Source organism: Protopterus annectens, chromosome 4.part0, assembly GCF_019279795.1.
Source record: "Protopterus annectens isolate FY-2018-M chromosome 4.part0, PAN1.0, whole genome shotgun sequence".
Taxonomy (NCBI): domain Eukaryota; kingdom Metazoa; phylum Chordata; order Ceratodontiformes; family Protopteridae; genus Protopterus; species Protopterus annectens.
Window position 1 is genome coordinate 585,210,828 of NC_056733.1, and position 24,924 is coordinate 585,235,751.

The window sequence follows — 24,924 nt, forward strand, 5'->3', positions numbered from 1 at the left end:
TTTTTTAAGACTTTAAATTATAGTTTATATGTGCTGCAATATTACCCACTTTAACAATAATTAAGAATTCCTCCCTGCATATAATATTGCTAAAAGACAAACTTTTTTCAGACATCTAAAATAGACATTCACTTGGCCTTAAACCACAGTGTGATCCAAACAAACCACCTATTTATGTTTAAACCAGATTACAATACTTAAACATCTTAACCTAAATTTCATATTACTGTCTCTTGTCTAAATAAATAAGTACCTAAAAAAATAAATGTGCACTTTGTTTTTGCACCATTGCAATGCATAACTTCTTCTAATAATGCTATTAATACTTTTACATTCAATGCAATAATATGAATGTTATCCTTTCTCTTTTTTATTTTACATTTTAAATAGATTTCCCTTTTCCTAGCATATAGTCATTTGCCAAAATATTTTTATTAATTTTTGCCACAAAAAGTTATCCTCACATTCTTCTGAAATTGACTCTCTCCGATTCTTCTACCTGATCTTTATTCATATAATTTTCAATTTCTCCTTTATCTGTTAGAGTTCTCTTCAAAACAAATGTTATTTTTTTCTCATAACATCATCTTTTAGACTAATGAGTCGATCGTTTACATCTGTTTTTTCCAAGCTGTTCATCCAGAAATGAATTTTTGTGACATTTATAACCTTCAGCAATAATTCTTTCATGACCTGACATGACCATACTCCTCATATTACCCACAAAAGTCTTCATGATATTCAGTAATCAGATATTTTTCAGACCCACAGTGAAAACACATTTTGACCCAGATAATGTACACTTCTCCAACATGTATTACACTTGGAATATGTCTATTTATTCCATTTTCTGTTTTTAAAGACCCAAAACATTCATAGCCTCCTGTCTGTAAATTTCAATTATCGATAATTTTATTCATAGTCACAATATATTTCCTAATGGTTTTGACATTTCTAATAAATTATTTTTTCTACATCAGTCCAAAACTGATAATAACTTTTCTTGTTTAGCTGCTACTGTTGTGGATAAGGCAAATTAATCCTATTGAAAACCACAACTTTTTTGCAGCATTTCATAAATGTATTTAACCTTTCAAAAGCTTCACAAAATGTCACAAAATACTATTTTTTCCCCAACAGAATAAATGTGCACACACCCTTCATTTTAAAAGCCAGTAATAAAAACAGATTATCCCAGATATTATACCTATCAAGAGCTTTATCATTTTTGATGTAATTGTTACAATTGGTTTCAGTCTCTGCTTTCTAACTGGAAGTGACCTTTCCTTCTCCTTGGAAACTGTACTTGCATAATAAATTCTTTCAGCCACAGGTACAGCCCATTTTTGATCAGGAACCACTTCATTCATCTCCTTTGCTTCAAGACTTCTTTTTCTACTTTGTCTAGCATATATCCTCACAAAATAGCAGAATCATGTGGTCTTTCCTCCTGCTGAATCAATGCACAGTTCATCAGAGAAAGCTTCTGACTGAAGGATAGTAATACAAATGGCTGCATGCTCCACATTGACACCATCAATAGTCACTATTGCAAATTATTTATCCCAGTTTTAAAAAAAAAAAGTGGCACACCAAACTTTGTGTTCTCAATTGCACATTGTAGCTCAAAACTACTCTCTTCTTCTACCGTCTTCTAGCTTAAACCTACACCAGAAATGGAATTCTCTTTGAAAGGAATCAAAGTTTCATAGTGTCTTCATCAAATTTTCCATAGTCTGTATGAATGCCACCTTTGCCTCCCCTGAAAAGTGCCCATTGGCCTAGTAGGACTAACCCAGTCAACAATGTGCAAATAAGTAAATACACATATGTATGTGTATAGATGTATGTATGTGTATAGATGTATGTATGTGCGTGCCTCTGCTTACACACATGACACAGTAATGAGTTGTAATAAAGTACTTTGCCTATTATTTATTCATTAATTTATTCACAGATGTCTGAGATGTATACAAAGTGGCTGTAGTTGATGAACATGTTTGTGTTGCAGTGGGTTGCACTGCTTTTATCTGACATTGTCCTTTTGATCTCAAGACATCCAAGGTGTACTCAATCAGTAAAGTGGTTATAATTAGTTGGCATTTGGGTGTGGAGGAGATTGTACTGGGTTGCAGTGTTTGCATGTGACCACAACAAGATGAAGTAAATTACTGTGGCTAATTAGACAGTTATTTTGTCACAGACATCCAAGGTATAAAGTCAGTGTCTAATTGCTGGCATGTATACATATGTGTTCATACACTCATGGATGGTGGTTGCAGTAGGCTTCCATGTATTAGGTGTATTGCAGCAAGATGAAAAACATTACTCTTTCCTTATTTATTTATTAATGTATTCTCCCAATGAACATCAGAGCTGTACACAGTCAAAGGGGCTATAATTGGTGATTGGAGAAGTGGTCTGGAGAAGAAACTGACTTCTGTTATCTCATCACATTTAAGCAGTCACTCATTTGGCTTGGCAGGGCTAATATGTATTTGATTGAAACATACCAAAGTACATTGTTTTGCAATTATTTTTTGTTTGATCACTAGACAGTTGAGTTGTATACACTCAATAAAGTGGCTGTAATTGGTGGTTACTGAGGCAGCCTATGGATGAAGATGAATGACCCTTGCTAACATTTGATTACAATTAAGTGTTGATCTGGCTTGGCAAGCTATTGTGCATTTGAGTGAAAATGCGATTTGCTCAGTCAGGCTTCTGAGGTGTTCACTGTCAGTAAAGTGGTTATAACCCCATAATTTGTCTGAAGTGAACTCTGTTTACTGAAAGCTGCTGTGGCATGTATTTTGGGAAAAATTGCTGCTGGAAAGATGTTTAGCAGACTGATCATTATTATGTAAAAATTTTAATTGTACTCAAAATTGTCCTTTCCATAACATAAGACTGCCCCATTCCAGTTAACCCCGGCCATTCAATTGCTTCTTGCAGTACTCCATTGTGTTGCAGTCACTAGTCTCCAGCAATATCACATAAACCAGCCCTATGTATTTCATCTTTCCATATTTTATATTAATTTTTCCAACTGACTTGCATGAGCTACAATGATTATAGGGGTCTGTATTAGCAAAATGAAAGTTTTCTTCAGCTAACGCTCACATGACAGAAAATGCTGGACATCAAAAGGGTGTTTGTGGGGTTGTGATATGGTGAGGAGTGGGATATTTGCCCTTTCCTCACTGTAGTGTGATCTCGGAGTTGGAATATATAGTTAGAGGAGGGTGTGCGGGGAATAAGGAGTTCAATGTCCAGTGTTTTTGCTCATGTGAGCGTTCGCTGAAGAAAACTTTTGTTTTTCTAATATGGACCCTGATTATATGGCTTTAAGTAGTTTGTGCATGACCTTTTGTAGATAGTGCTCATGAATCAATTTCTATTATGTCTTCTGAGATAAGTTATCACTTTCCATTTATGTAATGACAGAAGTGACAATTTATTTGATGTATTTTAATAGTTTAATGAGGGCTAGTGTAGGATTTCTTACTGTTATGATTATGCTTTTAGTGAATTTAAATAGCTAAAATGTTGCTGGTAATGCTGTTTTCCGATTGGCTTCTGATTTTCTTTTGCTTTTTATTGTTTCTTAAACTCCTCTCCATTTGTAGGTAGTTTTACCATGGAGGCTGTTTATTAGTAATAATGCACACTTTTTCACTTTGAGACTCCAGTCACTTATACTGAAGGTTTTTGAATTTACTCCCTTAAAAGTATGGAAGGCTTAAAGTCTGTTATTGCCTTAATAAGTAATTTGTTGTAGCAGGAAAACAATTCCATTTTTGACACTGACATGTATGCAGCGTTATAATATTGTAACTCTTTAAATTTACAGGATCAACTCTTTGGTCGTGATCCAACCTTGACAGATGAGCTTACAGCAATTCTAACTGAATTCACACAACTTAGCAAACCCGAAAATGCAAAAGTAGCCCTAAGGGCAAGACAGGTTGGTTTGTTGTGCAGCATGGTAACAGTATTGCATATCCTTCATCATCATACCTAAATGCCAGTAATATAATAGAATGCCACCGCAATGGCTTCCTACACAGACACCACAAACTCCAAATTTGAAAATATTAAAAAAATGAATTTATTAAGCACTTTTGTCTTATAATAGAGACTTCATAAGGATGACAGATAAAATATCCAGCGCATTATTTATAATGATAGATGAACTGTCATTGGTTCTAAAAACTATATCATTTCCTGCTGCATCAAAATCAATCCTGCTACAGTTAAAATAAAAAAAACAAGAGGCATTCTATTAGATTACTGGTAATTCTGTGTTCCTCTGGGTCAGCCAACAGCTTTTCTTGGGTTTTACATACCTAAATGCATTGGTCTGGATTTCTGCAACCTTTCCTACACATTCAAAAGAAAAACACTGATTTGGCTTTGCAGCCCAGACTATTCCCCAGATAACTTTTGTTTGTTTAATTAATGGTCTAGGATTAGGAGATGGAGGGAAGGGAGTGAGTGGTCAACAATTGCTCACCTGTCCAGGTAGAAGAGAACAGCTGTACTTGAGGGAAGGCCAGGTATTGTTACTTCTGCAACCTGAGACTCGGTGAGCATGATCCTGTAACGGAGTGCCACAGTACACATGCAGTGTACCTGGATATTGTGGGTATGCGTAACTGAGCACTTGCATTGGCTATATTTTATTGACTAATACACTTTGCAGACAATTTAGGAAGTGGAGAGTTGTGAACATGCATGAAATCTTCTAGTCTGAGCTTGATAATGGCCATGGTTCTTGGCTCTCTCAATTCTTTTTCATATTGTGTTAGGATATTAGGGGTTGGAAGAGTAAATTAGCCACTAAGAAAAATTGGATTTTCCTCTGAGAAAGAGAAGAGGACTAATAAAAATAATTACATTTCATTTCCTTCTAGCTGTTAGAAAATTGAACTTTATACTTTACATTTATTTGACTGATACTTTTTTCAGCAAACTTTTTTATAAAAATCACCAAGTGTGAAACAAAAGTATTGACAAGCAGCATACAATATAACATTGCCTATAAACTAAATAAACAGATGTGAAGTTGTGTACTTATATGTGTGTTCATTGGTAAACTGCATTAATAAAGTATAGTTCAAAACAGAACATTTAAACAGGCACTCCATACAATATTGGAAGGTATGCTGATAGACTTTGTCACCCAGAGAACATGTGGTGTTTGACTCCCCTGAAGTCTGGGTTCATAAAGAGAAGTCTGCCTAGTAAAAGCACATAGTCCAATTTTTAAGAATAACAAAAATAATAATAAAAGTAACCAGAGTCCTATTGTCTAAAGGCAAAAGGCTAACTCTCTGAGCCCAAGAGGCTGCATGTTCTATCCTGTTCTGTACAGTGGACCACTCCATAAAAAATGGATATAATCTGCAGATTGGGAGCATCTTCAGCAATCTTTGTTCATAATCCCATTATTTTCTCAGGCTGGATGAACAGCATTGCCAAGAATGAATTCTTATACTACAAAAAGCAAAAGAGGTCTCCTGGAAGTTGATATCCTCTCTCCCTGATTTCTGCTTATTATCTATTCCCACATAAGTACTCCATTTATGTTAAAAGTTTTTATATGTAACCAACGGTGTGGCAAAACTGTTTGTGTTCTTAGTTTTATATCTTGGGAGCTGTTTTACTGGACCTTTGTTTATATATTTGGGTTTTTTAGTTTTTTGGTAGACATACCATCTTCCAGTACAGTCACCAGTTCCCAGAGAGAGATTAATTTGGATCTTACACCATTGGATGATAATCTTACCCTTTTAATTAGTCAATTGATGCAAATGGCTTCTCAACAACACGGTGTTTAGTACAAGACACAACAGAGAAGAGAGAAATGTGACTATTTCTGATAATGAGTTAACCCAGTTGGATGATATTATGCCTCCCCTGCATTTGCAATCAGTGATCACCAGAACCACAACTACATGGATTTGGCCTGATGGTTCTGAGGCCAACCCCTCGGAACACCAAAAGGGAATGCATTGTTCAATGGACTCCTAGTTGCAAACAACTCCTGTGAAAGGGCTATACAAACCACTAAAGATGTAAGTCTAACTATGCAGTTAACTGATTTTGACAAAAAACTGACTAAATTTAGGAACTTGCAACTAGAAAACTGTTACTTGGGTGAACATATAAAACAACAGCAATTCCTTAAGGGACTTGAGTATTGGAAACATCCAACAGGCCTAGTCAATGGATCAGAACTACACAAGGAGTTTATTGCATTGTTTACACCCCTTTTGCACCATGCTAATTATATATACGTGTGTGTGTGTATATATATATATATATATATATATATATATATATGTAAAAAATCAAATCTGAGATCATGCAATAGCGGGGTTAGGTCAAATTCTCTGATCCTGATGTATTACGATCTCATATAAAAGGCTGCAGTCAAAAACTCCATAGAAAAGAATGCTCAGTCATATGAGCATTTTACACATATATATATCTATATCTATATATACACGTATGTATAGATATAAAATGTGTGTGTCTCTGTGAATACTTTACACATTGTGGGGAAGTGAGTTAAACTGTAAACGTGCATTTGTAGTAATTTATAGTTGTAAATGATTAGTAGGAGGAGCTGGTGAAAGTAGTAAGGAAGTGGAAAGGTAGTGGGAGGAGAAGATATAAATAAGTAGTCAGAAAGGGATTTGGTGAAGTAGTAGGTAGATTTGAGGTTGGTTTTACCTGATAAAATATTCTGGTAGGTTTTAGTGATGTTCTTCGTGTTTCACTGTTGCAGTCATTACATCTGTATTATCTGCTTGCAGGTAGCCCTCAGTCGGCCTGATTAACAAAGTCTTTGGTCCTGCGCTGGTTGCTGTCCCTTCTTCCATGACATCAGGGATAGTATAAAACATGCATCCAATGCCATTACATCAGTCTTTCTTGCCGCGCAGTGCCCGAAGCAAAGCAGTTCGCAAGTGCCGGTCGGCCAACTCCTGAAATTTTTGTTTTCGAGTTTCAGAACCGAAGTCTTCAACTAAAGCCAAGTACCCCATTGGGGAAACTTTTTTTCTTGCTCCTTACCGATGTCAGTAAAAGTTAATAATTGCATTACTTGTGGAAAGTAAATACCTCATAAAGATTTTCATTCGTACTGTATTCCTTGCCTAGGCCCTGACCATGATGTGCCTTGCTGTCGGTTTTGTGCTTTATTTAATCAGCACACTATCCGTCGTCGGTATATTTTTGCCTCTAAATATTTCAGTTTTCAGTTTAATTACCCAGAAATGCCATCAGTTAGCCATCCGACTACTGGGATTCCGAAAAAATGCAAAGATAAAGACAGGGACAGGCCGCTGAGGTCCAAAACTGCTGACGACGCTTTTCCTAAGCCAGTCGCCAGTTCACCGGTACTCAGTGAGGTGCTTTCGCAGCCCCTGATACCCGCTGCATGTGATTCGCAGGCCTCTACTGAGACCCATTCGGAGTCCGGTATGACACGAGATGCTTCAACTATGGAACCCGCGGATGTCTCTACCTTTGGTGGGTCTTGAGCCGCTGTGCAGGCACCGGCTTCTGAGGGTGCATTCAAGCCTACAGACTTGCATATTAAATCGATGCCTCCTTCATTACTTAGGCCTAAATCTTGATCCATGCCTAAAAAGCCGACGCCCAGGCCACATGCTCAGGCCTCTATGCCTAAAAAACAAATGATAAGAATGGCTGAAGATCTAAAAAATCTAATCAGGGGTAGCTAACGCCCCCCTCCCCCCGCTTCTAAGAGGCCTAGGACTGAAGTTGATTATGAATCTTCTAATCAGGATTCTGTTTTTTCTGATTCTTCTGATGGTCTGGATTGTCCCTTATCTGCTTATGAAGATTCTGATGCAGAGGACTCGATTCCCTCTGCTTCCCCTCATGAGGATTTTTCTTTTGGGGAAACCTTACATACTCTAAGAGAGCATTTCCACTGGGAAAGCCAGGATTTTTCTGATTCAAAAAAGAGGCTTAGGGATTTCCTTCTCCTACCTCAGCATAGGCCTTTAGCTATTCCTCCTGTACTAGACATTGTTGATGCTTTTTCGGAATCTAGTTTGGCCCCTGATTCCATGCCTCCTGCTCCCAGAAAACCTGACAGATACTACAGGGTCCCTGAATCCCACAAATTCCTTTTTAAAAGTCCTACTGCAGATCCAGAGACTATTTCACAGGGGCCCAAGGGCATTAAGGCTTCTAGTGCTAAAAATCCTACCCCTTCTGATAGAGACTCCTGGACACTGGATAGATGGGGTAAGAAGGTTTACACTTCTGCAACCTTGGCCATTAGGGCTATAAACTGCCAGTTTCATATGTTAAAGTATCAGCAACATGTTATTGGACTGCTTAAACAGAAAATGATGTTGATTCCTGACTGTGCGGAAAATAAAGAATTATAGGATTTAATGCATTCTGATGAACAAGTTGGAAAACATACTTTGCAATGTAGTTTTGATTCATTAGAGGCCTCTTGCAGTGCTGATGTTACTGGGTCTGTGCTCAGAAGGCATGCTTGGCTTAAGGAGCAATCTTTGCCTAATCATTTTAAAGCTAAATTGTTGGATGCTCCTTTAAATCAGGACTGCCTGTTTGTCAACAAGGCTGAGGAAGTTCTTAAAAAGATGGAAGATAAAGCTAAATCTATGCAAACTGTTAAAGATTTTTTACAAGTTCAGCCTCCTTAGATTTAGTAGGTACTGGCCCTCTAAGAATTGGTCCTTTCCAGCCCCTTCCAGGTCTTCTCAAGCCAAACCCAGACACAGCAAAAACCCCAGGTTTCAGTCCCAGGGGACACACAGAACTAAGCAGTGGAGGGCCTCCACTTCCAAATCTGGGAATAATAAGACTCCTCCCTATGGTAAACTGTCTCAATGACTTCCTTTTAAAATTTACAAGCACTTATTAACTGACTGCCCCTTTGTGGGGAAAGATTGCTCTTCATGCAAAGAACTGGGAGCTCATTACCCAGGACAAATGGGTTTTAAATATAGTGTCCCAGTGGTACAGATTTCACTTCAACAAGTTGCCAACACCAAGTGGGTGGCTGGACCTACCCCCAAATCAGTGGGCAGAGGCCCAAAAACAAGTTCTTTCTCTCTCTTAAGCATGGGGGCTATTCAACTGGTACCAGAAGAAGAAAAGGGACAAGGTTTCTACTCAAGACTTTTCCTGGTACCCAGAAAAGACAGTTCATCGCGTCCTATCCTGGATCTGTCTACTCTAAACACCTTTTTGGTGATTCCAAAATTCAAGATGCTGACTCTTCACCAATTACTTCCTATGCTAGGCAAAGATGCCTGGTTGGCAACACTAGATTTAAAAGAAGAATACCTGCACATCCCAATCAGGGAATCTTGCAGAAGATACCTACACTTCAAAGCAGGCTACACGCACTGCCCTTTGGCTTATCTCCTGCGCCCAGGGTATTCACAAAGTGCCTAGCTCCAGTCATTGCATTTTGCAGGCAAAGAAATATTCAAATGTACCCATACCTGGACGATTGTTTATTTCAGGCAGAAAGCCAGGAAATACTTTTGAATCATCTGACCTTTGTACAAAGGGTTCTAACTTGTCTGGGGTACACCATAAATGAAAAGAAATCACACCTGGTACCCTGTCAACAAATTATATTTCTGGGAGCAAGCTTGAATACAATTTCCCAGATGGCTTACCTCACGCCAGAGAAACAAATTCATTTGACAACCTACTTCAAACAAGTGGCCACAAAAACCCTGCTATCTGCAAGACAAATACTGCAAGCCTCGGGGTTCATGGCCTCCTGCATTCTTCTAATTCCATATGCAAGACTGCATATAAGGAAACTACAATGGTATCTAAAAAGCCTATGGTGTCAACATTCTCAGGACCTATAAACAATGATTCCTATCATACCTTGCCTATGCCTAGAGTTCCTTTGGTGGGCAGAGGCCTGCCACCAAAACAAGGGACTACCTTTCACACCACCCCCTGCCGCCCAAACCCTAACAATAAATGCATCAGACTATGCATGTGGGGCTCACCTGGCAGGGAAGTGCATTCAGGGCAAATGGAACCCAAGTCAAATGCACCTGCATATCAATCAAAACGAAATGTTAGCTGTACAGAATGTTCTGACAGCCTTCAAGGACCACATTCTTCCAGGACAACTAATGGTAAAGACGGACAACACCACTGTTGTGTTGTACATAAACAAGCAGGGGGGTACACATTCTTACCCCCTCTGCAGACTAGCCATGGCATTGTGGAACACAGCCTTGAGCTACCAAGTGCACCTACAAGCTCAATTCTTGCCAGGAAAATTAAATACGCTGGCAGACGGACTAAGCCGAAACCTCATGGACCCACATGAGTGGAAACTGGAACCAAGGATTTTCAACATGTTGACAAGCAAATGGGGGAGCCCAGATATAGACCTGTTTGCCTCTCCTCAGAACTACCAATTGGACAAATTTTGCACAAGGACTCCCCACAAACAAGCCTGGAAAGTGGATCCTCTGTCCTTCATCTGGAAAAACCTATCAGTCTATGCCTTCCCCCCTCTGCCTCTGCTCTCCAAAGTACTACTAAACATCAAACAGGACAAACCAAGGATGATTTTGATTGCTCCAGACTGGCTGCGCCAACACTGGTAACCCATCCTACGCAGTGTGTCATGGTCATCTCCATGGCACCTGCCTCGGACTCCTTCCCTGCTGTCTCAGCAGGAGAGCTAGATTCTGCACCCTCAGCTTCTAACACTGAACCTTGCAGCCTGGCTAATTACTTAATCTCTCCTTTACTATCCCTCAGCAAACCTGTGATGGATATCATTTTAGAGGCAAGGAGGCCTAGTACTAGAAAATCTTATGCTGAAAAGTGGAAAAGATTCTGTGCCTGGAACCAGTCTCAAGGGATGGGCACAGCAGCGCCAAGCTTACCTCAGATTTTATAATACTTAACTGAGATGCTTCACAAGGGCCTGTCTTTTTCCTCCATTAAAATCCATGCCTCAGCCATTTTAGCTCATTATAACACAGAACCTCCCCTCTTCTCTCATCCACTACTCAAACAGTTCCTCAGAGGGGCCAAAATTTTGAGACCACCCAGGAGAGCTCCAACCCCAGCCTGGGACCTTAACTTTGTCTTGGAGAAACTCACTCTACCTCCTTTCGAGCCAGGTCCTACTACAGACTTAAAATTTCTTTCTTGAAAAACAGCTTTCCTTTTAGCAATCACTTCAGCTAGAAGGGTATCTGAATTACAGGCCCTTATGGCAGTGGAGCCTTTCATCATCTTTCATGCGGACAGGGTGTCCCTCAGAACCAATCCATCCTTCATGCCCAGTGTGGCTCTTAATCAGCCCCTTCATTTGCCAACCTTCTTTCCCAATCAACAGAATAAAGGGGAACAGATACTGCATTCCTTAGATGTGCACAGACAACCTAGATTCTACTTGGACAGGACTAAACCTCAAAGGAAATCTGAACAACTGCTGATGGCATTTGCTGCAGGAGCAGATGGGAAGGCTATTTCAAAGCAAACCATTTCTAAATGGATAAGCCATTGCATTAATTTCTGCTATAAGCACCATGGAAAACCTATCACCCAGGGGATCAGACCTCAGTCCACCAGGGCTGCATCTACCTCTACAGCCTTTCTCAGAGGCTTCCCTACCAGGGACATCCTAGAAGCTGCTACTTAGAGTTCTGTACATACTTTCACCAAGCATTATCATTTGCCATTTTTCTCTAAATCCAGAGCTGGCTTTGCCACTGCAGTCTTGCAGGGCCTTATAGCTGGCCCTAATGCTATCTAAATTCCTCCTCCCAACCATAGCTTTGGGAATCTACCCAAATGTAATGACTGCAACAGTGAAACATGAAGAACATAGTACAGTTGTGTACACTTACCATAAATGTAGATCTTCGAGTGTATTCACTGTTGCAGTCCTGGTTAACCTCCCTCCAGCCCCCCAACTTCTTTTGGCTATACCTCTACTTTCCTTTACTATGCTTAAAAGCCTTTTTGGTGTATTTGCTTTTTTGTTGGGAGGTATATTTTTGTACTTTTATATTTAATTGCTTCCCATTAGGGGGGCACCTGACATCTGGGGCAAGAAAAACTGATGTAATGGCATCGGTGTTAGATATTATGAATTTAAATTAATTGTGTTCTAAATATGCTGAAAGAAAAAGCTTGCTTAAATACAGAAACAAAGTTTAGTAATATGTGATCAGCAACCATACTAAATGACTGTGGCTTAAAAAAATAAGGAACTTGCTTATGAGTGTATTACACACACATCAAGAAAGCTGAACTTCTTACAGACGTGACAAGAATGTAATCTGCTTTCACTGGACAACAGGACATGCTTTTCTAAGAAAGTTTAAAAATGTGCTTTTCTAATCCACAAGGTGTTTTCTTGAAGACAGTTTACTTATCAGCATTTACAGAATCCACAAGGCATTTTCTTGAAGACAGTTTACTTATCATTTGGACAAGAACAGATGTGTTAGCATTTGCGTCATCAAGGCAGTATCTTTCCAAAACCTAGAGGGTGTGAGTTTAACTAAAATATGTATAAAAAGTCTGTATTAAATCTAGTTGTTAGGGGTATGGTAGGAACACATTTGGTGTTCTGAGGTAAATGTTATATCTCTCACATCATCTGTACTATATGAGAACTAAAGTTGGAACAGTACTTTTAAGCTGCATCATTTGTCCAGTTTGGTTTATTATAAAAGTTATTGGTTACTGCTCTTAAAGTCAGATGCTGTATCAGTGTATATTCTGCAAGTTTCTGTATGCAACAGACTGTGAATGCAATTATAACCAGACTTTGATTCCAGCCAGCAAGACTGAGTGTCTTAAGAAGACTTCAAATCCCACAGTAAGAGCAAGCAGTAAGCAGACAGAACTCAATATATTTTTTCAATCGGCTACATGTTTTATACCCCTGAGGACCTGACATCATGGAAGAAGGGACAGCAACTGATGCAGGACCCCAAGACTTTATCAATCAGGCCGACTGAGGGCTACCTGCAAGCACATAACCCAAATGAAATTACTGCAACAGTGAATACACTCGAACATTTACATTTATGGTAAGTGTACACAACTGTACTTTTTGTGAGTTATAGAAGTATAACCATGAAGAGTAAAAGGTTTAATTTTGTAAAAAAAAAAAAAAAAAAAAAAAAGAGTTTGGAATTAGTTTCTGATCTGATACGAACTGGTATAGTTGCTCTGTTATCTATGGAGTATAAGTTGTCCTCATAGCAATTGGTTGATTTATTTGTTATCAAATTGTTTAAATGTTGGAATCATAAAGATATGTTTTAATATCTGCTTATAGGATGTGCAATAAACAGGCAGTTGTATTTATGAGGAATATTGTGAATACCTTAAAATAAGCTAAAGTTATACTATATTTGAATTCAAGTTAGTGTGTTTGAGAACAATGTACTGATGAGTTTTGTTTGTTTGGGAGAGTGGTAGCAAATTTTGCAATTGTTATTTTTTGTAAATTTGTTAGGATAGTTGATGCATGGTTAATAGTGGGTAGTAAAAGGGTTTGAGAGGTCTGAAGCTGTGCTTGAGGGCTGTATAATGTTCCCAGTTTGCTGGCCTTGTTGACCACAAATTTGATAATGGTTGTTTGTCTGTGATAAAACCTATGCCTCACAACACTTTATGAAGAAATCAAATATTCAATGGGGCTCAAAGTTAAGTGGTTACTAAACTGCAGGACTGTCCAAAAGCAGTAAATGGCAGTCCTAGAGGAATGCAGTAAGCAGTGTAGTCCCACTGACTTCAATTGCGGGACTAGTCCTGTTTTGGAGTGCTTGTTAGGTTTCACCTTGGGATAAACAGCAAGGTCAGTCTGCTCTTGTAACTACAGGCTGAGGACCATTGTGCAGTAAGTCTGGGTGTAGTGTACAGTGTGGACAGAGAAATGACTGGACTTTACTTCAAAAAAGTGCAAGAATATTCACTTTCATTGAAAATAAAACAAAAGAAAGCATGTGCTTGGAAAAGTGCCCATAAGATGGACACAAAGGGAAAAGATCTTGGATTGTAGTCACCACAGGCTAAGTTGTGCATTGCAGAGGTCTTTTTCTATCAGTGTATTGGTATGAGCATAAGGTAGGAGAAAAGTGAAAATGACAGGTTAGGCTGTAACCCATCTGTGTGATTGTACTACTGTGACATCCATGTAATCCTACAAAATCTCATTTTGATCCTTGTGATCTTTTGGTACTTCTGACTAAGAACCAGCAGACTGAATATTGAAGGTGTTCTACTGTAACTATAGTAAATTCACTGATAGTACAATTTTCTTTTAATGTCTTCTGCATTGAAATGTCTTGTAGTATCATTTGAACTAGGCTTTGTGTTACTATATAGGCTTTGATTGCTTCACATCTTCCTTCATATGAGCTAAGGCACAACCAAGTGGAGTCCATTTTCTTGTCGGCCATTGATATGTATGGGCATCAGTTCTGTCCAGAAAACCTTAAGGTATTTAATTTTCATCACTTTGTGTATGTTTGCATCTGTTTTGCTGGCACTTTGTGACTTTATTGTAATGTGATTTATTTTGAAGAATGTCATTTCTGCTCTATATTTCTTTCACTGCATTTTTCATAGCAAACAATAAAAATTATCTTCTGTTAAGCATGGTATTTGCAAATGCTGTTGTTTAGGTATCAAAATAAAATTTGTTCTTTTAAGGTATTAATTGTGTCATAGCTGAACAACACATTGGAAAGTTTCCTGCGATACACATAACCCCGAGTTTTACTCTAGTTGGTTCAAAGGGGAGCTTTTGCAGTGATTAACAGCAAACCCCACAACTTTACTCCAGCAGGAGGAGCATCTTGTTGGGCACATGGTGGTATCTGAATTACAGGGAAGGAGCAGATGAGTGAATCTATCAATATATATAGTATTGTGAAAATAGCCCACCAACTAAATCGTGCTATGTTTTGGATGTAGCTGCTTTTTAAGTATTTTTTTTCACACCTGTCTTTAGTGCTTGCTCGCCACATTCATTCTTTGTGTCCTAGGATCTTTTCACCATAGGAAGGACAGAAAAAAACAGGGTGCCCTGGTACAGTGTCATGACTTACAGTAAAACATTTATTTTCCTTTTGATCTGCCCTTCATTAGTACTGCATGCACAATGTGTGTCATGAGCTTCTCTTGCAAATGTTACCATGTACACAGCTTCTATGGCATATGGGTCTGTCTGTGATAGAGCTCCTGGCTCCTTCCTGGCATTAATGAGGGAGGCCGATTGTAGTAAAGCAGCTTTCTTTGCAGCCATACTTGTTAGTGCTGTTAGGCATCATATTGGTGTTCCATTCTTATATGTTATTACATAGTCATAAGTACATAGTCGTACCCTAACTCAGTGCTTGGGTTATAGTCACCTTAGTATCCCAAATAACTGTACAATTCTTTTATACCACCAGATTTGTGGTGAAGTCACTTCTTGTATAAGTGTATTGAGAAGCAAACAAAGTAAGACATACAGGTATCCTCCTCATGAAGTTTCATGTCCCATAGCCTTGTCCCAGCCTTTCCCTAAACTTCTTTATACCCATGTGATGACTTGCACTGTACAATTTAGTACATGGTGAGAATGCTGTAGTCTACCAGTTTCATAGTAATAGACACAAGTAATTGAGCATGCAATACCATAGCTGGAAAACTGTCTTCATGTACAACAGTGAACATCTGTGTGTATTTTGCTTGTATGAAGAGTTGTATGTTAGAAATGAGCCACAAGAGTAATTACTTAGGGTTCTAGCTAAGAATGGGTGGATAGGGCACAAGTATAATTATCTTAACCCTGCTGGCTATTTTCTGTAACAGTTAAACTCCACCCCATCAATTTTCCCAGGTTTGGAGGTGCATGGTATCAGTGTATAAACATGATTAGGACAATTTGTCCCATCCACATTTTCTGCTAGCCCTAGCTTACTACACTAATTATTCTCTATAGTGTTATTATTGTGGCATGACTTGGGAATAGTTTTTCTCAATGATACTCCATGCCCAGTTTACCAACCTCCTCTTGTTGACCAGCACCAAACCATGACTGTTACAGGTCTTGGTTGCTGGATGAAGTAGATGTTAATTCTGCATTTTTATATTCTCAGTATATTAGACTCCCAGAGAGTTTGCACTATTTCATGGATATTTACATCTTCTCCATTCCAGTTTTACAGCCTATGTGGTATATAGTTTGGGGATATTATAGGTTCATAGATTAGTACTAAGGTAACTGCCCTTGCAAGCCTTCTTAAGCCTAGTCAATTATCCCTTGTGAGACTCAAACCCTACACCTTGTGCTTGTAAGGCAAACACCTTAACCATTAGGCCACCCTCCCAAATGGGCTACCTAATAGGCATGGATATTGCTTTAGCAGTTTCTAACCCCCCCCCCCCAAAGTGTATGCATGTCCTCTCTCTTTTTTTTTTTTTAAGGAGGAAAGGGATCTTCCCTTCTACCTGGTTATTTGTGCCACTAATTGTTTTTTTACTGGATGCCAGTGGCTAAGCACATATTTATAAAACCTGAAGGGGAAAGATACCCTCTCAGTGACTCATCCCCCTTTCCTGGATAGCAGTCCCCACCATGTAAATGGTCAAGGGTCACCCTGTAAATTCCAGCAGTAGCTTAGTCTTTGATACCATTTACCAACTTTATATCAATTCACTGAAACTTGAAATGTGAGCTCCAGTACTTCACTTCCTGTTTTCATGCCTTTGTCCTATATCAGATTTCTAGTTAAGTGCTATGGAAATTAATTCTTAGTTGTCCTCTAGGAAATCAGCAGTTTAACAAACCATTATCTGCACTGAAAAATTTGTTTGTATCGTGCATTATTAATAGCAGGTTTTACTTAACTCGGTTGTAGTAACTCAGAATTAATCTAACATTCCCTTTTATTTGATTTAGAAACTGATTTTGTCTGAAAACTCCATTTTCGATGTGCTACCCACCTTCTTCTATCACAGCAACCAAGTTGTGCGCATGGCAGCCCTAGAGGTAAGTCTGCCCAAAACATGGGATAACATCTTGGATCTGCCACTCATTTGGGTCATAAAACAGTTATGATCAATGCAGCATAGATGAGTATATCCCATCATTTGCTCTAGTAAACTGCAAATGAGGTTTTGTAACTCAAAATTGAGACCTGGTTTTGATTTGTATAGAAACTGTATTCTGTTACACTTCTGAACAAATACCTTTGGGCATACAGATGTTCTTAGGATAGCACTATAGAGAAGGATGCATGCCTTTTGGACCTTATCTGCATATTAGCAGAATAAAAAGGTAATTTATTTACTATAACTTTTCTGTGACAAATGTATATATAGCAAAATAATAATCAATCATATTTATTTAATGTATCTTTAACTGGGAAATTCCATCTCAACCGAGGCCTGGGGAGAAAATTTATAGAAGTACATTTAAGATGCTCATAGCAGAACAAATGTTTTTACAAAAGTACATTACATATGTAGTTGTTAAGACATCTAGTTATAATTGTCTTTGACATGGTCAAACAGGCATTTCTTCCATGGTTACAGTGTAAATTAATTCAATTCAAGCCGCTCCAGTGTCATAGGGGTCATAAAGCCTTGACTGCAGCCCAGCCAATCTGGGTTCACATAACTGCCTAAGTGACAGGGAAGGAATAGCTGGGCCCATCCCAGGTGGGTGTGTGCCCTCGGGTGAATCAATGAGCATGTGAGGATGGGGGAGGGAAAAGGGAGTGGCTAGGTCATAATCAAAAAAAAAAAATTCCCCCTTAGATGGAAGTACAAATGAGCCAAGCACCCAACACACCTTTGGATTCTACATATGGCCTCCGCAATAAAAACTGAGCAAGTCTGGTGGGGGGTAGGAGAATAGCTGGTAGACCCAATGTGGATGTGGGGCACTGGGGGACCAGGTCGGTAACAATTACGTCTGAAGGGACCAAAAAACTGCTATTAAATTTAAAGCAAGAAACATTTTAATTGCAGTATGTGGGACAAGCCGACATTAGATATGACTTAAATGGCATGGATAATGAGGGTTACAGTATAGATGTTAGAAATAAATACAACTGAGGTAAGGAGTGTGTAACATTATCCATCGGGGGAGATAAAATCATTAAAGCTAGTAGGGGTGAGAGGTGTTGTATAGCTGATGAGTCAAGAATAGTGGCAGTAAGAATACAGGGTTACCTACTGGCATAGCACTTGGTTATAAGTGCGTAGTAGAAAATATTTGAAAGTGATTGATAAAGTGGCAAGATCAGAAAGAAATTGAAGTACAAGGTTTGGGTAACTAACGTCATGGTACTAAGGGTTTTACACAGTTAGTGCACATTGATATTTAAATATTTTGTGTAGCCACAAAAACTAGTTTTTTATATTGGCGGAAATTAATTGTTCAATGATGGCAAAGAGTCGTCTGCTATATGTATATATTTGTAATTGTATACATTATTGGGCCAGATTCAATAAAGCCTACACTAAGTGTATACGATATGTATTCAAGAACATTCTTATCACATTTTTTGTGCTTTCTAGTCGCTTGTAAAGGTTACTCCAAGTGTACACTTTGTGGTAACCTTTAGGAATCCCTGTCAGTATTTAAAGCTGCAAGAATATCAGTAGGAAAACTAAAATTAGGAAAGAAAGTGTGAGTTTTGTCTGTATTGTCTTTTCACTCAGAACAGTGTGTACACTTAGTGTAGGCATTATTGAATCTTGGGGATTTTTTTTTTTTTTATTTTTTTTTACACAATAACTGTTTTTATCAGCTTGTTTATATCAACTTTGTAAATTTATTTTATAATTTTGGGGAGTATTTTTAATACATTTGTTTACAGAGAGGGTTGCAATTATTTTTCTATACAATTTTTTAACCTAATTGATTAATGAAATGAATGAATGCTGCTAATTGTATGGACTTTGCTCTTTTTGTACAAAAAAGGAACAGGAAATGATATTTGTTCTGGTTCTGATGAAGTTCTGGTGGAAAAGTGCTTAACTGTATACTAAACTATTGGTAAACAGTGAACATCTTTTTTTATTTTTTTGGTTTGTATACATGGAGTTGAGTTGGCTTTTGATTTATTTTTGAAATGTAAAGTAGGAATTAAGATAGGAAGGTAATTGAGGAGGTGTGGTACCAAGGTTTGTTGCACGGATAGGATTAAATGCTATAACGGGATAAGGGGTGTGAGCTGACGAAGGATAATGGACCCACGTGAGGATCATGTGCACAGTCGTGTGTGGTTTACTGGTTGTTTAGCAAGATATTGAAGATGGAAAGTTTCATATAGATACATAATGGTGGTATAGTGAGTTCCCAGCTGCGTTATTAGACTTTGTTGAAATTACTAAGAGTTTATGGTGCAAAGGTGTCTACCTGGAGAGTAGTACTGCAGGGTATCTTTTAGTGCTGGACATTTTTTCTTGGGCATGTGCAAGTGTGTGCATGGTAATAAGTTATGAGTATGTTAAATAGTTTGGTAGCTCAAGCCAGTGTAGTTGTTTCAGGGCTCTGCAATGATGAATCCTGTACAAGAGGTTGGCAGCTAGTTTGGCTACTTTATTGTAACAAGCAGAGTGCTCATCTTTACATGTATTATTTAGGTTTGTAAGAAATAAGTGAGGCCTATAGCTGTGATGGAAGAAAGTAAGTAGATGGTAGTATTTGTCTTGTTTCATTTGTCAGGTAAAGTTTGTTTCTATAAAGGAAGCCACATTTCTAGTGTGATTTCTAATGGCTTGCAGTAAGTGTTTGTCAAATTTGAAATTATTTTCAGTTGAGACACCCTGAATTTTTGTTTGGGTTATTGATGAAGTTATTTCAAAATAGTGTGTTTTCATTTTGGTATTGTATAATAGTGAAGAGCATAAGATTTTAATGATTTAAAAAATAGACTTGCACCTTTTAGCCTAATTTCAATTGCAGTGGAAAACGTAGGGTGATGTCCTGAGCTGTTGGTAGGGACAGGACTGCACATATTAAGCTGTGTTAGACTAGTGAGGTGGGTAGCACTATATAGTTTTATAAAAATGTTGTATAAGAGGGAGCCTGATACTAATCCTTGTGGGATGCTGACAGTGACTGGAAGAGGGAAGAAGACTTTTCCATTTGTCTGCTTGCTGCCTGTCAGTCAAATAGATATGGAACTATGAGGAAGAGAATTGGGTGATGCCAAGAGAAGAAAGTTGAGTAAGAAGATGTTGATGGGATTTGGTGTCAAATTATTTTGCTAAATTTAAGAATGGTGAAGCTACCAGCTTGCTATCATTCCTGTATTAGTTTATGATGATGGTGAAGTGGAGGAGAGTAGTGTTAGTACTGTGGTGAGGTCTAAAACCACGCTGTGTTTTGGAAAGGTTATTAGAGTTATTGTACTGCATAAGTTGAGAGTGCATGTATTTTTTTCTAGTATTTTTCAGAGAGTGGATAGATGGCAGTAGGTCTGCAGATGGAAAGCCGTACTGATGTGATACCTTTGTTCAGGGGTGTTACAAAGTGTTTTTTTTTTTTTTTCAGATAGATGGAAAATGTCTCTGATATGGATCAGTTTATCTCTATGGCTAGAGGGAAAGCCATGCCATCAGCCGCTATTTTAGGTCTTCTGTTAGAAGTTGGTTGGCAGCCAAAGAGGTTGATTTTAGTTTCAGTAGCAGTTTTCTTTTAACAGAGGTGGCAAAAAGGAGGAAGGAAAATTAAATGTGACTGGTTGTGGGGGGGTGTTATTAGGCAGGGTTAATACTGTATCTATAAAGCAGGCATTAAATAAATTGAGATGGTATTAAGTCAATGGTGTCAGAATCACAAGGAGAGGGTGTGACAGTTTGGCCAGGATGTATTAGTGTGTTTAGTGATGACAAAAAAAAGTCTGGGTTTTTTTGTTTATGTTGGAGGTTTGTATAATAGGTTTGTTTATCAATTTTAATGTGGTCTTTAGTGAGATTTCTGAGATGCCTCAATGTATGAAATGTATTTTGTGTTCTGCTTTTATGCCAGTCTTTCCAGGCTTTATCCATTTGAAGCACGAGCCATTTTAGTTTCTTACCCTTTACAAGTCATGTGTCTGCTGTTTTCAGGATTGCTACAATTCTAAGATCGTGGGCATCTCAGGAATGACTATTGTGCAAGTGTACACACCCCTGTTAGAGTGCCATTTTTTGTGATATTAAAAAATGAGACCACAATAAATCATTTCAAAACTTTTCCCACCTTTAATGTGACCTATAACCTGTACAATTCAATTGAAAAACAAAATGATTAGGGGAAAAATATAACCCTTAAACTAATACTTTGTTGAAGCACCTTTTGATTTAATTACAGCATTCTGTCTTCTTGGGTACACACCTGCCATTAATTAAAAAGACTCTAATTAACCCCAAATAAAGTTAAGCTGTCCTAGTAAGATTTTCCTGACATTTACTCATTTGCCTGCTACAACAAAAGCCATGGTTCACAGATTGCTTACAAAGCATCAAAGGGATCTCATTGTTGAAAGGCATCAGTCAGAATAAGGGTACAAAAATATCCACAGCATTGGATATATCATGGAACACAGTCATCAAAAAGAGGAGAAAATATGGGACAACAGTGACATTGCAAAGAACTAGACGTCTCTCCAAAACTGATGAAAAGACAAGATCAAAACTTGTCAGGGAGGCTGCTAAGAGACCTACAGCAACACTGAAAGAGCTGCAGGAATTTTTGGCAAGTACTGGTTGTGTACTACATGTGATAACAATCTCCCGTATTCTCCATATGTCTGGACTATGTGGTAGAGTTGCAAGACGGAAGCCTTTTCTTACACAGAAAAACATCCATGCCCGGCTAAAATTTGCAAAACAATACATAGTCTCCCAAAAGCATGTGGGAAAATGTGTTATGGTCTCATGCAGGGTTGCCAGACATCCCCATTTAAGCGGGATTGTCCCGGGATCAGCAGCCCGATCCTGAGTCTCGCACTGCTGGTTTAAATCCTGGCGAAACAGACTCTTTTTTTTTTTTTTTTTTTTTTTTATTGGCCCGTATACCGGCATACAGGCCAATCAAAAATCACTAAACACAGAGCTACTTGTGTTTAATGCACAACATCAGGCATTTCCATATTAAATACAAGTAGCTCCGTTTTATGATTTTTTTTTGATTGGCTCATATACCAGCATACACACCATTCAAAAATCTGTAAACACGGAGCTACTTGTGTTTAATGCGGAACTGCCTGATGTTCTGCATTAAACGCAGGTAAGCTCTGTGTTTTTTTTTTTTTTGGTCTTCATTTAGCGTTAAAAGACCTTCTTTTTTTTTTTTTTTTTGTCCTTACCTGGCCAGTCGGAAATCTGGCAACTCTGTTCTCATGAGACAAAGGTTGAACATTTTGGCAACAATTCCAAAAGGTATGTTTGGCACAAAAACAACACTTTGCATCATCAAAAGAACGCCATCACCACAGTAAAGCATAGTTGTGGCAGTATCATGCTTTGGGGTTGCTTTTCTTTGGTGTGGTTTTAGTCAAGGTGGAGGGAATTATGAACAGTTCAAATACCAGTCACCTTTGGCCCAAAACCTTCAGGCGTCTGCTAGAAAGCTGAATATGAAGAGGAATTTCATTTTTCAACACGACAATGACATGAAGCATACATCCAAATCAACAAAAGAATGGCTTCACCAGAAGAAACGTTTTGGAATGGCCCAGCCAGAGCCCAGACCTAAATCCAATAGAAAATCTGTAGGGTGACCTGAACAGGGCTGTGCACAAGAGATGCCCTCTCAATCATATAGATAGACTTGGAGTGCTTTTGCAATACAGAGTGGGCAAATATTGCCAAATCAAGATGTGCCATGCTGATAGACTCCTACTCAAGAAGACTGAATGTTGTAATCAAATCAAAAGGTGCTTCAACAAAGTATTAGTTTAAGGGTGTGCACACTTATGCAACCAGCTTATTGTGCGTGTTTTATTTTTATATATTTTTTTCCCCTAACAGATGTTTATTTTTCAATTGAATTGTACAGGTTATAGGTCACATTAAAGGTGGGAAAATTTTTTAAATGATTTATTGTGATCTCATTTTTTATATCACAAAAACCTGGCATTTTAACAGGGGTGTGTACACACATTGTATATCCACTGTAAATGCTATGCAAATCAGTTGGCACAGTCAAGCATGATGTTCATTGTATAATTTGATGACTCTGGGGAACTTCTGCCATAGAAGGTCCACCATCCGGCCTTACTTTACAGATGATTTCACCTTTCCCCATGCTGAATGAGCAGATGCTTGAAACCTAGACACCAGGACTCTGATGGCATAAGGGAGACACCATCTCATATCATCTTAATTTCTTGCCCTAGCAGGCTGAATTATGGTTGTCATTTACTATTAATGCAATCATCAGTTGCTTCAGTTCATTCATAACTGATGAAATTTAACTGCACTTGGACATCAGTCTTCTGGCCAGACATCAAGAACAGTCCAACATCCAGACTAGGTGCAAGATTGCTTCCCATGCTGAGTAAATTAGCAGGAAAACTCTACTGTAGAGGGGAGACCGGCCCACTCCATCTTTTCAGTGCAAGATAAGTGGATGTCTGTCTTGTCAGAGTTCATTAGTCATTTTGCGTACTTTGTTTTGGCATTTGCTTCTTTTGTTTTTTTGTGTGTGTGTGTGTTTTGATATTTATGTAAAACATAATTGCTCTGGGGGATTTTTGGTGGATAGTCATGTGCCCAGAAATTCACCAACAAGTGTGTACATTTCATATGATCACAAGACCATATGATAGAAACTGAGATAATCAAATCTCAGAACATTGAATCAGCTTCTCCTCTGGAAACCAGTGTCGGATGTTTGCCCTTTCCCCATTGTACAGCGATCTCAGAGTTAGTGTGTGTATATATATAACAGAGTTAGTGTGTGTATATATATAATATATATATATATATATATATATATATATATATATATATATATATATATATATATATATAATAGGCAAGGGGTGGCGAGGAGCACTGCAAAACCACGGATTTTCATGATGCAAACACATGCACAACACACATTTAGTGCTTGTTTTGGTAAAGATCATGCTGTAACCATCTCTGAATGCTGTAAAACCTTCAACAAAAAAATCTTACTTAGAATGAATGAAAATTATTTGGGCATTTGTACAACATATGAAACTGGTAGCACTGTCACTAGGAATTACCACCCCTTACACCAGAAAAGGGGTAAATGTTTACTCCTGGTAGCCAAAATAGATGGTCTTTGGAGACCCATCCTAGACCTTTCCAACCTAAACTGTGTACAGCTGTAAAAAAAATTTAAGCGGGCCTCCCTGGTTCCTTATTCTCCTGATGCTGAAAAATCCCCTTCTCATCACTGTAGCTTTGAGTAAGGGATGTTTGTCTATATATCCCGGTTCACAAAGGTCACAGACAGCACCACAGATTCACTAATGAATATTCCCATTAACATTTCACTTCATTGACTTTTAAGCTCTCTGCTGGACTCATCTTCACCAAGTACATGGCACAATTTTTTATGCATTTGAGGATGAGTGATCTTCACACCTCTTCATTAAGTTCTTCCAAATTCCCAAACATTTTGGGAGACATTTACCATTTTTTTAACCCTTGGGAATTAATCCATCCAGCTGTGCACCCCCCAGTCATTTCCGCATGAAGTAGTCAGTTTTATTGTTAGTTCATCGGTAATGGTTCTTTCCCCTCCAACACACAGGAACTTTCATTGTTGATAAACAATATGGCTTGCTTGTTGCATTTCTCTTCATTTTACCTAGTTACATCTGTATGCTACTGAGGAACTGTGAAGGTCCACTTTTGGTGCTGCTG

At 38.3% G+C, this 24,924-nt stretch overlaps 1 protein-coding gene across 1 annotated transcript in view; it reads left to right on the forward strand.

Moving 5' to 3' along the window:
* ACACB (acetyl-CoA carboxylase beta) overlaps positions 1-24,924 on the forward strand; it is a 1,510,375-nt gene that overhangs the window by 673,338 nt on the left and 812,113 nt on the right. Inside the window, exons 24-26 of the mRNA XM_044068517.1 lie at positions 3,854-3,967; positions 14,422-14,535; positions 16,985-17,074. Coding sequence (XP_043924452.1) covers positions 3,854-3,967; positions 14,422-14,535; positions 16,985-17,074 — 318 coding nt within the window. The remainder of the gene's footprint in view (positions 1-3,853; positions 3,968-14,421; positions 14,536-16,984; positions 17,075-24,924) is intronic.